The 18,123-nt window shown below is 40.5% G+C and overlaps 1 protein-coding gene and 1 non-coding gene across 5 annotated transcripts in view; one reads left to right on the forward strand and one right to left on the reverse strand.

Moving 5' to 3' along the window:
- Positions 1–227: 227 nt before the first annotated feature.
- The window catches only part of GRAMD2B (GRAM domain containing 2B), a 111,256-nt gene continuing 93,360 nt past the window's right edge, over positions 228–18,123 (reverse strand). For all 4 annotated transcript variants that reach the window (XM_041761367.1, XM_041761371.1, XM_041761370.1 and 1 more), the window contains 9 exons: positions 16,201–16,296; positions 13,877–13,948; positions 13,698–13,778; positions 10,871–10,982; positions 10,184–10,306; positions 9,323–9,410; positions 8,092–8,193; positions 4,332–4,425; positions 228–1,448 (listed from right to left, as the gene is read on the reverse strand). In XM_041761367.1, the coding sequence (XP_041617301.1) occupies positions 1,407–1,448; positions 4,332–4,425; positions 8,092–8,193; positions 9,323–9,410; positions 10,184–10,306; positions 10,871–10,982; positions 13,698–13,778; positions 13,877–13,948; positions 16,201–16,296 (810 nt within the window). In that variant the 3' untranslated portion in view covers positions 228–1,406. The remainder of the gene's footprint in view (positions 1,449–4,331; positions 4,426–8,091; positions 8,194–9,322; positions 9,411–10,183; positions 10,307–10,870; positions 10,983–13,697; positions 13,779–13,876; positions 13,949–16,200; positions 16,297–18,123) is intronic.
- LOC121496339 lies at positions 17,395–17,500 on the forward strand. Its single transcript, XR_005989170.1, has one exon. It is a non-coding gene; the product is annotated as a U6 spliceosomal RNA (small nuclear RNA).

Raw genomic sequence — 18,123 nt, forward strand, 5'->3', positions numbered from 1 at the left:
CAGGCAGATGCTTAACCATTGAGCCACCCAGGTGCCCCCAGAATTCATTTTCTTTTCCCTGTATCAATACAACCCCAGAATTTAAGTAATTTTTGAGTTTTGAAATGAATACTTGGGAGGAAAGAAGCATAGGTGAGTGAGTTGGAAGTAGTGGGGAGGAGATGAAAAACAGTTAAAAAGGCATGTTGTCTTAGTTAAAAGGGCTTACAAACAGACAAAACACAGTGTTATTAGCAGGGCATTTTAACCAATGAGTATTTATTAAAAGCCAGGGGGTGCACCAGGCACAGTTCATGTCCAGCAGGCTAACAAATATAAATGATGTAACCAATTCATTTATTAGCTTATCTGATTAAACAAAGTACATTTCATAGAAATGATTATAAAATGCATTGCCAATAGAAACAGTATCATTTATATTACAGATTTAAGGTATCTAAATAATTAATAAAAACCAGCCAACCGATACGTTAAATACAAGTTAGCAGACCACCAGTTACTTCTTTAGTCAACAAGAGAGAGAAGCAGGCATTTGTCATGCTAAGAGGCGTTTCAGCATTCCATATGGGCATCCTGTTTTTCAAAACTAAGAGTCCTGTAAACTCGAAAAGTCAGTTTTTCATCCAGTATCAAATCATATTGTACTTTTTGGTTTAAAGAAAGATTAGTTTTGGTTTCAGAGTAAGTTTAATTTAATACTTAAGTTGCATGTGTCACAGATTCTGGATCTGGGGTGGGTGTGATGATCAGTCCAATTTAGTATTAGTTATAGGAACACAACAAAACATAAACATTTTTAATCTGCTCTGTGATATTCTTGCTCGTACTCACTTAAGAAGATACACAGGGTGATTTAAAGCACAAGAGAACAGCAGAAGGGGCAGGAACGAAAAAAAAATGCTGCTGGTGTTGTCAGAGGCAAGTCTGTTTTGGAGAGTCATGGCTAATTCTCGAAAGGACAGTATCCAGTTTTTGGCATGAGATCTATCCCTTAGTTCGAAGGTTGGTTCAGGGGGGGTGTAAAGGAGAGAAAAGTAGCATGAAAAGGACTAAAAATGCATGGAGTGGAGTGTGTTTGCTGACACAGTCATGATGACTGTGGAAACCACAGTCATCTGAGAGAGTGTCCACCAGACCCTTCCTGAGACTTCCAGAGATGGGTCTGTTTTCTTCAGGCAGCAGCACTGAAAACCTCCTCAGAGTCAGGGTCAATGTTTATTGCACAGGAACCAGAATTCCTCCCCCTTCCCCCCTATCCTGAGCTGGAGACCTCCAAGTGCGGATGTGGCTGGGGATGCCCATCACTCCTCTGGCCAGCAGGGAGCGTGCCACAACAATGTCCAGGGGAGCACCTTCTCTTCAAAGGGAAGCACGAGGTATCATGTTGGTCTGAACCATCCAGTCTGTCAGTCACCATTCTCAAGCAGCTTCTGTAGGTTGTTTTGTATCTTGAAAGAATGAGAGAGAAGTTCCTGTTATTAAATAGAATGGAGTATATCAAGGACCTGTTTGCCATGACCTAGATAATGTTTGACTTTTTTTTTTTTTAAAGATTTTATTTATTCATGAGAGACACACAGAGAGAGGCAGAGACATAGGCAGAGGGAGAAGCAGGCTCCCTGCAGGGAGTCCAATGTGGGACTCAATCCCAGGAGCCTGGGATCATGACCTGAGCCCAAGGCAAAGGCTCTACCACTGAGCCACCCAGGTTGCCCGAGATTCATCTCTTCTTTGAATAAAAGCTACCCCCCAGGTTTTAGATCAGGCAAATGCTTCTTAGTGGAATCAAACTCTGCTGATAATCCACTTTAAAATGAAAAAAAAAAAAAAAAAAGGGCTAAAAAAGAAAGAGTAGCACCAAGATGATAATGTCAGGAGAGACCAAGAGAAATCAGATGGAAGAAAAAGAACAAAAGCCCTGGCAACGCCAAGTGTGACCTAAATGCAGAGATAATGGGAAACTGATCCTTACAGAGCCTGTGTGTCATGTGGTGTCTGATTCAAATCATCAATGTTTAACACTCCTACTAGATATTACACATTTCCCAGAAGACTGAATTTCACAGGCACAGGGTCCATGACGTATCTTTGGATCTGAAAACTATGATACCGTGTTGGACAATAAAAATGTGCTCAGTAGATGTTTGTTGAGTAAATGAATGTAAAGAATTCTGAGCAAGGAATTTTCAACGAGCAATACTGTGATGAGTGAGGAACTCCATGGAACAAAAGAAAGATTATATATATATGTGTGTTTTTTTTTTGACGGTGTGAGCATGAGTTGGGGGAGGGGCAGAGGGAGAGGGAGAGAGAATCTCAAGTAGACTCCCTGCTGAGTGTGGAGCCCAATGCAGGGTTTGAACTCACAACTCTGAGATCACTACCTGAGCTTGAAACCAAGAGTTTGATGCTCAACAGACTGAGCCACCCAGGGGCTCCAGACTTTGTAGAAAAAGCCTATGATTTCCCTCAGGCACAGAGGGTTGGCAAAGAGGAAAGGATCTAATATGTGTATGCCAATGAGTAAGGGACAGGTGGGGCCAGGTAGGGAGAGAGAGATACGGGACTATGTGATCAGGCTCACAGATATTCCCAAAATACTGAGATGTAAGGAAACCAGAGGTAAGGGAATAGACTAGGCCACCTGGCCCCCAGATGTTAGGGAGTATTTTTCTTTGGTGGCTACAGTGTAATCACAGAAAATGAGCAGACCACAAAGAAGTAAGTCATTAAGGATGTTATCAAAGATGTATAGAGTCCTTGGAGCAGTGTGCAACATATAGCTTTTCAGAACTTCAACACAGGCATTTGGGCCCAACTCGACTTTTGACTGCTTCTGCTCAGGGGGCTGAGGTTTCTGTTGGTACAGCAGGGCCTCCTCGTCGAGGAGCTGGCCTCCATCGGACACTCAGCCAGGATGTACCAGACGTGGCCAGCTGTCGGCCTGCTGTGGACAGGTTCTCCTGTTTTCTGGCCCTCCTTACAGCATGTGGTACCCTAGCTAGGCCTGGCGCAAGAGTGGGAAAAAATGCACAAGGGAGTGGTAGGATTCTGTGTGCTTCTGGTCCAAAGAATACCGTTTGCCAGCGTGAACAACCCAGAAAATGAACACCACCCCATTCTCTAGGCTAGCATGGAAGCCAAACATGTGTAAGCATTTCATTTAAAGAAAAAAAAGTATCCTCAATTCTCAGCAACTAACATTTTAGAAAAGAAAACACTTCTGGTGGCTACATCAGACCTTCTCTGGGATGATTTTGGATTAAAAAGAGAAGAAAAAGTTTCCAAGTTCATCCACAGATTCAATAGGAATTAGATGTCATGCTTGGGTTTAGAACTGAACTCTGGAGATTCCTTTGCTCTCAATACTCGAGTAGTTGAATTCTAAATACCAGTTAGTCTAGCAAAACCAACATAATTGGACACATTTGTAGTTCACGTGTCTTACCAAGTAAGCATAACTGCACTTAGGGAAAGCCACCAAATACTGGGCATTTGTGGTAGCGGTTTGAACTGAACCCTTCACTTTAAACCTTTCCTTAGGGTTTAGGGCCGAACCAAACTGCCAGATGCAGGAGATAGACTACTGAAAGGAGAAGTTAAGAAATGTTAATTTGGTTTAACTCTGGGCTGTTTCTACTGAGCCCACCTTCTTGTTCACCCTCCTACTGACTTCAAAGAATGACGCAGGCTTAAGGACAGATCTGCTCTAAAATTGCCCTACTGGAAGATACTCTTAGAGGGCAAAGGTCCATCACTGGCTTCACTGGCAGGGCCTCAGGAGACAGATGGTGAGGAGCAGCAAACCTAACTTTGGAGTCAGAGCCAGATCTGCCAACTTTGCGTGTCTCCTCAAGAGTGAGTTACTTTGAAACTTTGACTCTTTCTCTGTTGGACAGAAGAGGGATGTTGACAGAAGAGGGATGTCGATCTGGCAGGGCTTATAACTGAGACTGAATACAGTATTTCGTGTATGGCAACAATCAGCCTGGATGGAGCCAGGCTCACTCTGTGGTCAGGACACTCCCTGCCGTGTCTCTCCACTGAGTCACTTGCCATGGGGCCCTTGTGGGAGAGAGAAATATTTCTAACTAAGGAGGAAAAGCTAAAGACCCATCCACAAGGAGAATGAGATTGAAGCCCATTTCTTAGTGTGGGGGGGGGAAAAAACAAACAAACCTCTTTCACATGTACCATGAAATCCCCTGGCTGGGTTTGGTCACTGAGGCTGCTCCCTTACACCCCGAAAGTGTTTGTGTGTGTAACCCCTGCTCTATGGCAATCCACAGGCACTCTGGCTCCTGCCTCAACACAGGAAATAAATGAGTCACCTTTTCTAATTTGATTATGTTAGCCGTGAGCTCCTGGCAGAGGACTTCCACATTTAATTGTACTTGTGACCCCAGGCCGGATGGTGCTGTCTGTCTGTAGGAACAAAGAGAAAATTTATTGTGGGCAGGGGTGACAAAATAAGTGGAATGAACATGCTTTACATTTATTTGAACAGAACACTCCGCTAGGGTAGTAGAGAGAGAGAGAGAGAGAGAGAGTGCGTGCGCACGTGTGCGCGCGCGTTTAACTTGCTAGTACCAGAAAGGCTCTGCAGGAATCCTGAAAGCTCAGCGGGAAGCCTCTGAAGCTATTTTTGTTGAAGTGTTGCTGTTGTGCCTTGGCTTCCCCACAAAAATCAGGCAATTCTGCTCCAGCACATGGCTTCTTAGACCTCTTGGTAACCTCTGACACCCGCCCTATCTTCACCACAGCAGAAATCTACAACAATTGGTGCTCTTCTCAGCCAGACTTATTTTTTATGGGAGGAGGGGCCATTTACACATAGGAACTTTTCAGAATGTGTAGGAAGGTCTTTTAAATTTTTAAAAGATTTTATTTATTTATTCATGAGAGACAGAGAGAGAGAGAGAGAGGCAGAGACACAGACAGAGGGAGAAGCAGGTTCCCCGCAGGGAGCCCGATGTAGGACTCGATCCCAGGACCCCAGGATTACGTCCTGGGATGAAGGCAGACCCTCAACCACTGAGCCCCCCAGGTGTCCCAAGAATGTGCAGGAAGGTCTTTAATGAAATTGTTCCTGAAGTGTGAGACTTTTGTAGTTCTTTTTTTTGAGACTTGCTATGCCCATGTAACTATTCTTATAATCTAACAGATGTATTCAGTGTTTACCATTTGAACTATTTTTGGCATGGGCTCTTCCCCCAGGGCCCACTGGGGTCCTACGCCAGCTAAAACTAGGAAACTCAGAGCTGTCGGTACATTTTCCTGGAGGAGTGGTCTAAAGCTGTTTATCAGATTTTCATGTTAAGGTTAAGAACTGTGGTCTGTATCCCCTTTCCGTATTTCTTGGTTGTAATTTATTTTTAGCTATTAGGTTTTTTTTTTCCTTTTAAGGATTTTATTTATTTATTCATGAGAGACACAAAGAAAAGGCAGAGACACAGGCAGAGGGAGAAGCAGGCTCCTTGCATGTGTGGCTCGATCTGGAATTTTGGGATTATGACCTGAGCTGAAAGCAGATGCTCAACTGCTGAGCCACCCAGGCATCCCAGCACTAGGTTTTTATTTATTTTAAAATGTCATTTATTGGGACACCTGGGTGGCTCAGCAGATGAGCATCTGCCTTCTGCTCAGAATGTGATCCCGGGATCAAGTTCCACATCAGGCTCCTTGCAGGAAGCCTGCTTCTCCCTCTGCCTGTGTCTCTCATGAATAAATAAATGACATTTTATTTTTTTTTAAAAGATTTTATTTATTTGAGAGAGAGAGAGAGCATACGAGCAGGGGGAAGGGCAGAGGGAATCTCATGCAGACTCCCTGCTGAGGGAGGAGTCCAACCTGGGGCTCGATCTCACCACCCTGAGATCATGACCTGAGCCGAAAACAAGAGTGGAATGCTTAACCGACTGAGCTATCCAGGCACCCCAGCCATTTGGTTTTTATATGGCAATAATGGGTCTGATTATTTTACACAGGTACTTGGTAAATGACTGATGATCGACTAAACATTAAAAAAGCAATCAGATGTTTTTCTGTTTACTACTACTAAAAACAAATGGTTCTTTCTTTATCCCTGAGGCATACTATCAAAATCTTAGATTCCAAACAGGAAACTGAATTGGAATCTTTGAGTATTTAGAGGAAGGAACTGAGACCCACAGAACTGAAGGATCAGCATGAAATTCTGACAGTGTATAGGCTACAGATGTACCAACAAAGCAGGTAAAAGGAATGAACTGTGACAACTAACCAATCCAGTTACAAGTGTGGGTCTACCTACTGGGCAGTTATGGCTGGATCACTTTGGAGGAAGAAAGATAGGAAAAGAAGCTTAGGTCCTATGAAAGTTCCTTATGAACATCTTCTTCCCATCAGTCATAAATAATCTTGATTTCTGGTATTTGTTCCTGGGTTGATTATTTAAATAGTAGAATGAATATTCCTTTTGTGCTTGTTAGCAGAGTTTCCGCTTTATCTCCAAGTTAACAAAATGATAATAGGAGGTTCATTTCCTAAAAAATTATGAGGTATATTGAAAAAAAAAATCAACCTTGTATATGATAGTGAACTAGGAGGGAATGTTAGATTAGGGTAGACTAGGTATGTTAACATTTTGAACAAGATGGGAGAGAGGAAATAAGGGCAGAGTATAAATCTATTCCAGGCCATTCTTTATGCTTTTGTATTAATGGCTCAAAGGTATATATATGGTTCAAAAAAACCCTAAATGCCAATAGACATGTAAGCCACAGAACAAGACTTTAAGGTAGTTATTTGAGCATAAAGAGGCCACAGAATGGCATAGTATAATCATTCTCCAAGTTTAGACCCAGGCTGGCACCATCAACATCATCTGGTAACTTGACAGAAATGCAAATTCTCAGGCCCTCAGATCGAGTGCACCAGAAACTCTGGGGATGAGCCCTGCAGTCTGTTTTCATAAGCCATCCAGATGATTCTGAAGCACACTCTAGCCTGATGCAGTTGCTAAGCTGTACATCACAACCAAGCCATTGATAGACTAGAAAGCCTATCCTTGTAGTCATACAGACTTGCATCTGTGTCCTGATTTTATTACAAACTGTAAGACATTAAATTATTTCTCTAGGTCTCAGTTTCCTCATCTATAAAATGGGAATAAAAGTTATCTTAAAGGGTTATGGTGAACATAAAATGAGAGAAAACTGCATTTGTGCATGTATATATCTATTCTAATAGAGTCTCTAGCATGTGGTACAAACTCTGTAAATGAGTATCTCTACTTTTAAAACTTGGTTAGGCACATGGCTGGCTCAGTCAGAAGACCATTCAACTCTTGATCTCTGGGTCATGAGTTTGAGGCCCACAATGGGTGAAGAGATTATTTAAATAAATAAATGAAAAAAAAATTCCACAACCCAAAAGTTTAAAGAAAAAGAACTTGGGTTAAAAGTATGCTTTCTAACATGGATTAATTTATTTTACTTTTTAGGTAATGCATCAAAATCCTCATGTATATGGATTTAAAGAAAAGAGCTTTGTGTGTGAATAGGTTTAATTACGTCAGGAATGTTAAACATGACTGTGATGGAAAAACCTTCACAGATGCATTCAGTTATTACTAGTTACAGAGATCTTCAAAGTGGTCAAGAGTTTCATAAATTAAAAAAAGTTTCATAAATATATGAATTAATATAAAGAGTTAATACATGCTAAATAAGCTGAGTTACTTGAATTGCTTCTTTGCTATTCATGTCTTCACCCACTGCCATTTTTTTTTCCCACTGCCATTTTACTAAGATAAACTGGTATATTTTAATAAATGGGCCAAGGTCACAACTGAGTCTTAGGATAATAGAAAAGATAATGTATGCTTGTTTCTTGATAAACTGGCAACACTTTAGCAACTCAAGAACTGTTCAGTCAGGGCGTTCATTTCTAGGACTCTCCCACCTGCCCCACTACTTCCCACAAAGACCCTTAACCAAACGTCTCATACAGAATGTAACCTCAATTTATGTTTGCTAAGAAGGATGGTAAGCACCAAACATTATAGTAGTCTCAGTAGCAAGCAGATGGCACTGCAGGGAATCGTCTTACTCGTGATGAGTGTCCACAATGGAGGTTAGTGACCCCAGCCTCTCTTCCAGAGTATTAATTCTGTATCTCATGTAGAAGGTGGAGATGATTAGTGCACAGACCCTGGAAAGGGATGAAAGGGAGATTTTCAATAGGTTGATGAACTCACATTCATAAAACAACAAACTCAGAGCCAGTGTTGTACACCGAAGGCAACATATTCCCCAAAATTAACTTGCCAAAGAGACTTGAGAAAGGTCTTTTCTCTCTCTTTTTTTTTTTATTTAATTTTTATTTATTGATGATAGTCACACAGAGAGAGAGAGAGAGAGAGAGAGAGAGAGAGAGAGAGAGGCAGAGACACAGGCAAAGGTAGAAGCAGGCTCCATGCAGGGAGCCCGACGTGGGACTCGATCCCGGGTCTCCAGGATCGCGCCCTGGGCCAAAGGCAGGCACCAAACCGCTGCGCCACCCAGGGATCCCGAGAAAGGTCTTTTCTCAATGGGCTGATGCTTGTCACAAAACTTGAGAGCTAGAACAGGATTTAAAATCTTCTGGCCCAGGTTCCTCAACTTACAAACAATGGCCATCCTTCTAGGGTCTCTCGGCCATGCCCACAGTGGATTGCCAGACTCTGCTCCTTTTCCCAGTGGTGCTATGTCCTGTACTAGGAGGGCCTAGCCAGTGAGTGCCCAGTCTTGTTCTCTGGTGACTCACAAATTCCCCTCTTTATCTGGAAACCAAACTGGGCACATCCTCCTGGGTTGTAAGGAACAGCCTAGAACTGGGTCAGCTTATTTTCAGAAAAACAACTGGTTCAGGAATGGAATCTGAGGGGGAATTTTTTTAAAGTCTTTGCCTGAGTTTTCAGTAGAGGGGATGAAGATATTTTAAAGTTGTTTTGGCCTCTGTCCAGAGGACATGGGATAGATGAGAAAATAAATAGTAAAAGGCCAAAGATGCTTCAGCATTCACAGAACAGTTTTCTTATTAATAGTATCCACTCAGAAGTTAGTCCTTTGCTGGAATTGGTACACTGTGGTCTTCCTCCCTTCTATTTATTTAAATAAGGGGATGTGACCTAAGTATAAGGGAAAAAAATGTTGGACTAGGAGACAAAAACTGTTAAAGGAAAGATTTGGGTCACATTAGAGATAACTGAGATTTACAACGATTCTTGGAAGCGTGAGATTATTCTTTTAGAGAACTGAATCATTTTCTTAAGTCACTCATAGTAAATACATCTACTTACACAATTGCGTAAAATATAAGAATATGGTGCAGAGTTGTACGTGTCTGAGACTTGACTTTGTGTAAGACTCCAATGGTTTCTGACTGACCTGTTAGGGGAGGAAAAGAGGAACAGGTTTAAAACTACCACACACCTCCCTTATCCAGTAAAGTCCCTATGGAGAAGAGGTACTTGCAAGAGAAAACATTCACTGAAGCCTTCCACGTTAACCAGTACTTGTAATTCCTTCCAACATGTTACATATTTACGGAGAGCATCCTCTGTGTCAAGCATTGCACTGGAGTGAATCGTGTACAAAACTCTCATACCAGTATAATTGGTAAACAGTTATTAGTATAATTAGTAAATAAACAATTCAGTAATTTGAGTTTTATCATCAATTTTTGAATAACAATCTCAAAGTTTTCAAAATAATGGACTTCCAGGAAGGCTATTCACCTTTATATCCCTGATGATAAAGCAGAGAATTGGATACTGTTTGTTGAATGAATACATGAATTAATATGCAAAGAAAAAAGACCTACAGTAGGAAAGGAGGGGAGGGATATGAAAGGCAGTCATAAAGTAAAATATGAGGAGCTTTTATTTATTTTTTTGAGATTTAATTAATTTCTTTAGAGAGTGAGAGAGAGCACTCATGAGCAGAGAAAGAGGGAGAGAGAGACTCCCAAGCAGACTCTACACCGAGCATGGACCTTGACATGGGGAATGATCCTAGGACCCTGAAATCGTGACATGAGCCAAAACCAAGAGTAGGATGCTCAACCAACTGAGCTGCCCAGGTTCCCCTGAAATAGGCCCTTTAAAAGTTACAAGCAGATGTCTGCCACTGTCCCCTATCCAAGACCTTCTGTTCCTTACCATGTACAGGGAGACTCTTGGCTTTTCCTTCAGGTACTCTAGTCACATGGGCATCTGCCCGAGCTGGTTTTGTTTCTCCCTTGGAGACATTCAGAACTGTCTGGGATTCCGTCACATGGAAATCTATCAAGCCAAAAATGGGGCTGGCTAAGTTTCTTCCCAATGCATTTAGAAACACAGGATCAACCACAAAGCAAATCAATCTCACAACATGCATAAAGGCTGAGACTATAAATACATCTTCTCACAAGTTGGTTCCCTGGATAGGTATTGAAATTCAGTGCTTAGGCAAGTAACATAATGATATAAAGACAGTCTGTTCTTAGCCCACTGACTCATGGGGGCCATTCAGCTATAACAGTGAATAATATGATTGAAGGAAGAGGTAAAAAGAAAAAACATTTTGTGTTTTTTCTCTTTCAACCACCCTAATATTGTGTCAATTTAAGAGACACATATTGAATGTGTGTAAAGAGAAATGGATATTTACCATGTAAACAATTCCTTTTACCTAAACTTTCAAGCCATCCTTTCTCCAGAGTCCCTTCTCAATTATTAATTGATAATTAGTCCCTTCTTAATGAATTGACAAGGTGGTTTTGTTGGGTTTTGTTTTTGTTTGACAGGGGTGAGACGAGGATGTTTTGTGGAACATTCTATTTTAGTTGACAAAGAAATGTCTCAGACCTCGGGAGTTCTCAGATTCAGGAGTCTGAGAGCCAGAACTGCTGTATCCTTCCATCTCTTGCCGCCTTTGTCGAACCACTCCATCCAGATCTGAGAATTCATCGTTGAAATCCTGAAAGGAAACAATGAAGTGTACAGAATTAAATTCCCCTCATTGAACAGACAGGACTCTGTAACTGTCAGCCCTTTCACTTGGGCCTGACCTATAAAATACTGAAAAAGAAGGGAGGATTACTCCATACCACTGGGATTTCCTCAACAGATCAGGGTATCTGGTGACCGAAACGGATTTTTCTGGGCGGTTAGAATTCTGTCAACAGTGGCCAACTTGTTGGAAACAACAAATAACTAGAAAAAAAGTTGAACTGCTGATGATTGCAAACCTTCTAGGGTAGAACTGGAGAAATCTCATTAGCACTTTGTAATGAGAAAAAGTGATTGACACAGAAACCTATACAAGAACAAACAGATGCACAGTTTTCTAAGTACATGTTCTACATGCAAAGGTATTCTTTAAATCCGAGTTTTAAAAAAGGTGTTGGAAGTGAAAGGAAAAATGGGTTTAACAAATGAGACACTGAAAGGAAGGTTTTAGCTTCCCCAAACCCCAACCAAATTAAGAGTCCGTACTATCACTTTTGAATTAGAGACAGAGGGTAGAGGGGTGAGCAGTAGGGAAAAAGCAGGGCTCTTTTACTTTATATCCTACTTGTTTCCCCCAAATACTTAAGAACTGATGGGACTATTGGTGTCATTAAAGTGTCTCTGGGGAAGTTCCAAGTAGGTTGAGATTTTCAGTTAAGTTAGCTGCCAAATGAAGAGATTCCTCATGTAAGGAAATGACCCACCCTTCGGCTTAAACTAGCTATCTTTTGATCATTTCAACAACTCATTTCAATTTCATGCAGGAATTTATAGGGGATAGAAAGTTGAAGAATTCAAGTCTCCTCAATATCATAATTTTTTTTTTGAATAAGGCATTATTTTTTATTGATTGCAGCAGATACTGGAATTCTACTCAATATCATAATTATTGACTGACGACCTATCATGTAGCAGGCAGTTTGCAGAAGCTCCTTGACAACTGCACTTAATCTTCATGGCCACATCATGGGGTTGGCATTTTGCTGGATGAAGAAACTGAGTCACAGCAGGTAAAGAGCTTGTCTGATACCATAACTAAGCTGGGTGGAACCCAGATTTGAAACTCAGTTTGTTGGATTCTAAATCCTATGTGTTGTCTTTTATTTTGTATGACTTCCCATTACTTTTTTGTCCCCCAAGGTATTTTTTTAATTGAGATAAAAGTCATGTAATGTAAGTCATCATTTAAAGCATGCAATTTAGTGGTTTTTAAAATAATCACAATTTTCATGCAGCCATCACCACTGTCTTATTTCAGAACATTTCCACTACCTTCAAAGTGAAACCCTTTACCTGTTAGCAGTTACTCCTAATTTCTCCCTCCCCCATCCCTTGGCAACCACTAATTTTCTGTCTCTATTGATTTATCTCAGACTTTTCATATAAATGGAATTGTAGCATATGTGGCCTTTTGTGTCTAGCTTCTTTTGCTTAGCATCATGTTTCCAAGGTTCGTCCATGTTGCATGTGTCAGTATTCCTTCCTTTATATGGTCAAATAATATTCTATTTTATGGACATATCACATTTTATTTACCCATTCTGCAAATGATGGACATTAGGATTGTTTCTACCTTTTTTTTTTTTTTTTTTTTGGCTATTATGAACAGTGCAGTTGTGAACATTTTTTTTTCTTTCTTTTTTTTTTTTTGTGAACATTTTTTTTTGTTTGTTTGTAAGATTTTACCCATTCACCTAAGAGATAGAAAGTATACAGAAACAGAGGGTGAAGCAGACTCCCCACTGAGCAGGGAGCCTGATATGGGGCTCAGTCAGGACCCCGAGATCATAACCTGAGCTGAAGGCAGACACTTAAACCAACTAAGCCACCTAGGTGTGCCTGCTGTGAACATTCCTGCAAAACTTTTATATGTATATGTTTTCAATTCCTGTATTTTTTAACAGCTCTCAAAACATATCTGTAGATGTTAAAAGCATGGGCTCTTACCACTGTACCCAGGGTATCCCAACATTTAACAGTAAACAATTTGGAATAATCACCTGAAATAAATATGGCTAGGAGTCTCGGGATGACATTATACCATCATAGGTATAAATCTTGTACAAATAGGGGGAACTACTTTCCACTGGAGATTTACTATACAGTCAACAAAGTCTAAAGAAAAAAACTCTTTCACTTAGTCACTATAGAGTTCTTTTACAATTATTTCTGGATATTCCTCATGTTTTCTACTAAGCTATAAAGTCTTAGAAGCCAAGAACTAGTTTTGATTTTTCTTAGTGTCCTTGTAGCATACACTAGCACAGTGCCTGGAACACAGCAATTCGTGGGGATGAATCATGCCGCTACCTTAAGAGACTGGTGAATTCCTCTAAAATAACACTGACAAGGAAAGACAGCAAAGTTTTACGAACACCTCCACCGACCACTCACTTGACCAGACAGCCCACTATCACGTTCCTTTTGCAGGACAGCTTTTCAATTACTTTATTTTTTTTTATTTATTTATTTTTCTTTTCAATTAATTGAAAACAGTTTATGGCCTCCTCTCTCCCCCCGTTTCCCACCCTATTCTTCAGCATAGAAGTGCCCTGGGTCTTCATTTTACCTCAGATATTAAGGTCCTACTCTCTGTCTCTCCCCCAGTCATGGTGTAAGATAAATATGATTGTGGGACACATTTCATTTCTGTTGCATTCAGATAGTTACGTAGGCAACTCACCAGAGGCAGAGAGGAAGGGCGGTCGGCCCGGAAACTGTTTTCCAGAGAAGATGGGTTGGGACTGTTCCCGACGCTCATATTCTGAAATTATTGAAACAAAATGAAAACCCAAATCAACTACAAAACCACAGGAAATACAGAGAGGAGACAGCAAAGGAGCCGAGGGAGGTTGTACTCACTTCTAAGTGTCCACACACAGATTTTAGTAGCTTGTAAGTAGAATCTCTGGAGAGTAAGGAGACAAATATGTACTGAAAAAGAAAACAGTCATTATTAACAGATACTACCTGAAAAGAAGTGAGAGTGCAAAATTTATAAATATATCTATACATTTAAATATATATTTTATATATAAATAGTATATGTAGAATATAAACAGTAGTTATTATATATTATATATAGAGATATATTAAGCATATATAATATAATCTTATATATGTGTATTTTTTCTTTTCCTTTTCAAATGATGGAGACTGTTTTCTGGTTTACAGTCTCATTCACTCACACATTTTTTAAATTCCATTTCTGGAATAAACCAAACCTATTCCCCCACTTCCCCCACAAGAGCAACAAAACCCTCAGACCCCATTTAAGTAATAAAGCAACAGAGAGCAACATGAAGGCTTCAATATGCTAACATTGATGCTCCAAACAAACAAGCACAGGCAGGAAAGGACCTGGACACTAAAAAAAAAAAAAAAAAAAAAAAAAAGGCTAGTGATATTTGCTAGAACCTCTTTAAAGCTTATTCCCTACCACCACCACCCTCTTTCTTTCAAGGTATTTAACAATTCCCAAGGGTCCTCTTTCTCTGTTCTGACCTAGATTTCCACTAAACATTTCCCAGAGGCTCTCACAGGCTTGTTCTGTTTCAAGCTACTTCCAGACCGTCCCTTGTACAAATATGGAGATTTTCTAGTGAATGCAAATACATAAGCGATGGGAAAGAAGTGAAATCAGACTCGGCAAGTACTTTGGAGACAAATGACAAGGAAAAATAATTTTACCATGAACAGTATATGAAGAAAATATTAGAACTCACTCTTTCTCCATCTATTTGATCTTTTCAGATCCCTTTCCAGAAGTTTGTGATTATCCCTTTCACTCCTCAACAAGACCACTTGATCACTTGATATGCTTTCCTAGCAAGTACGTATTCCAAAGTAGTTAACATTGTGGGTGCTGCCATTAGACCTAGTTGCAAAGTCTTACTCTGATACTTAGAAGTGGGTGACAATAGGCAAACTATTCAACCACTCTTGGCTTCAGTTTACTTTTGATTTTCCTTTTTTTTTTTTTTAAGGATTTTTTTATTGACAGAGAGAGAGAGAGAGAGAGAGAGGTGGGAGGGGATAGGGAGAGAGAGAATCTCAAGCAGACTCTCTGCTGATGTGGGGCTCAATCCCATGATCCTGAGATCATGACCTGAGCCAAAACCAAGAGTTGGATGCTCAAGTAACTGAAGTGTCCCAGGTGCCCCTTGGTTTTCTTAACACTTACCCCTCCTAGATGGCAGTGTTGAATCAACATGAAAATAGAAGAAGGAAAGTATTTAGCATATGCCTGGTGAAAAGTACTTGATGCTTGTTAGCCAATTAGTATTAAAAAAAAATTTTTTTTTCCAAATATTAACCTATTTCCTACCTCATCAGAATAGCCTCTTTTATCTTTCCTCCACCTCCCTTTCTACTTCAATTTATTCAGTATGGTTAGAAATGGACAGCAGCTTTTATGCTTTCATAGAAATAGTAGGCAAAATATTAAAAAATTTCAAGTGAAAAATGCGTTAAGAACTAACTACTCCATTCCTTCTTTCTGGCCAAATTGAAATAAACACCACTCTCAATGCAAATATTTCTGGTTGCAAATGTTTGTGGCAGCCCAACAATCTGGAGCAGCTCTAGAATTTCTATATGGAAGAAAAGTACTTAAAGCAACCTGGAAGCCAAGACACTAGTCCTAAAGCTGAATGTGCATGGCAAGCATGTATGTATTATATATTTGGGGATGGCTCTGGAGAGGGACCAAGGAAGGTTCTGTGGAGGGTGGGTACCCCACCCCAGAGACTCTTCAGTATCCCTCAGCCTCACCAATGTGGTGGTGGTGGCTGTTTGAAATATTAAAACAGAATATATTCATCAATTTAGCCCGTTCTAAGAGATGTTAGGGAAAGGGAAGCTGGGAAAGAATTTTGTTTTTTAAAGATTTTATTTATCCATGAGAGACACACACAGATAGAGAGAGAGAGAGAGCAGAAGCAGGCTCCACGCAGGGAGCCCGACATGGGACTCGATCCCGGGACTCAAGGATCATGCCCTGGGCCGAAGGCAGGCGCTAAACCACTGAGCCACCCAGGGATCCCCAGAATTTTATTTTTTTGACCTCAGTCAAGCAAGTATAATTAAGTCAGCAGGAAATTCAAAACTGTCAACAATTATAATGAGGGGAAAACAAGATACAAACAGGACAAAGCTAAGGTGCCCTCGCTGTGAGGTGTACTTACCCGGTCTGTGACTGTTGCTATAATCAGGGCATTTGGCACCAGAAGGGCAGTTTTGGTTTTCTTTATTAGGGTGACTGAGAAGACTGGAATAGAGATCTGAAACAGAATCAGTTAATACTGGTTCAGGCTTTGCTGAACAGGACTTCAAATCTTCATGTTGAAGGAAAAAAATTTTTAAATGGTTTAACTGAGAAAAATCAACCCCCGTCCCCCTTCCCCCCCAGTAAGCTCTCCAGCCTCCAAGAAGAAAAGTGAGCATCTTCTCAAAGTTCTGTTTACAAAGCCAGAGGGTAAATTTACATCATCAATCCTACTCAAGGGCTTGGTGAGAAACTCTTATCTTGAGACAAGGGAATGAATGCAAAATACAGAGCCATCTTAAAGACAGGCCCAAGGCTCTAAAGAAGTTATGTGCTTGTGGTCATCCATTTAGGGCTAATCTCTGCATACCCTGCTCTTCTATAACCTTAGGCACATGTGGGCAAGGAAAACGTTGAATAGCACTGATGTAGTGAAACCACTACTGGACAAAAGTCTGCGACCTGAATTCTCAGTTCTGTTACTATTCTGCAACTCAATAAAGGACACCTCATTTAAAATGGACTCTGGACACTGGGTAGTATAGGCAAACTGAATTTAAATAAAAACAAATAATTAAAAAAAATTAAAATGGAGTCTGGAGGCCAGAAGGGGGCGCTCTCATGCACTACTCTGGTCCTCGGTTGCAGACTGCAAAAGGAAGAGAAGCCCACTTTACAGCCCAACCCAGCTGGAGGAGGGCAGGATTTCTCCTCAGCAGCAAGCTCAGCCAATGAGAACGCTTGAATGCTCCCTTCTCTTCAATGGACTTTTGTCCCAAGCAACCTCTCCCAACTTCCTCCCTTTCTCTGTAATTTAACATTTTTCTCCCTTGATCTCCAGACTTGCCTATGCTCTGCCACAGCTTGCATGGCTCAAATTGCAATTTCTCTATCCCTGAATAAACCTATTTTGCTGATAAAACAATGGGCTGTTTTACTTTTTAAGGCCCACTCTATCTGTGTGACCCATTCAACCTTACAAGCTGCCTTTTGTAAGCCTCAGTTTCTAGATGTGTAAAGTGTAGATACTCTTATCTGCTTCCCAGGATTTTCTGTGGATTAAGTGAGATAATATTTGGAAAATGCCTAGCACTCATTAAGAAAGTGATTTATTGTGTTCACTTTGGCAGCACATATACTAAAACTGGAATGATACAGAGAAGATTAGCATGTCCCCGGCACAAAGATAAGTGCAAATTCATCAAGTGTTCCATATTAAAAAAAATCGTTTCCTCATTCATCTCATAAAAAGAGGATAGGTGAAATAAAAGAACTCTAACTTTTCTGATCCAAACAATAGAGAATTACAGGAAATGAGAAAGTCACTTAATTAGGACAGGCCTATGAAGTACATATTCTAAGAGATTAGACATTTGTTTAGAGAGGTATGTGACTTGTCAAAGGTTACAATGATGAGATTTGAACCAATCTAATCCAAAATATGGATTCTTTTTCATACAATGTACTAAAAGCATGTACCAGATACCATTAAGAGTAGATGTTCCAATACTTTTATGTTATATCCCTCCAACCCTCCTTGGTTTCAAAGAGAAATGGATGGTATCACTTTGATCCTGGAAAACATAGTCACACACATCCGTGGTAAAGCAACCTGACTCCCTCCACAGGTACACACACTCACTTGAACATCTATTTTGTAAAAATGCTTCACATATTCTAAAAGAGAGCAACAAGGTTAGTGGGGAAGAGGAGGGGCTTAGGTTAGTACTGCCAGCTTGGGGGAAGAAAGATGAGCTTTTAATTCTGAATACTTGCATTCCCATATATAGGTTTATGAGATGGGTATGTTCTACTGCCCCTCAAAGTTCCAGAATGGAAGACT

Source organism: Vulpes lagopus, chromosome 7 (assembly GCF_018345385.1).
Source record: "Vulpes lagopus strain Blue_001 chromosome 7, ASM1834538v1, whole genome shotgun sequence".
NCBI classification, from domain to species: domain Eukaryota; kingdom Metazoa; phylum Chordata; class Mammalia; order Carnivora; family Canidae; genus Vulpes; species Vulpes lagopus.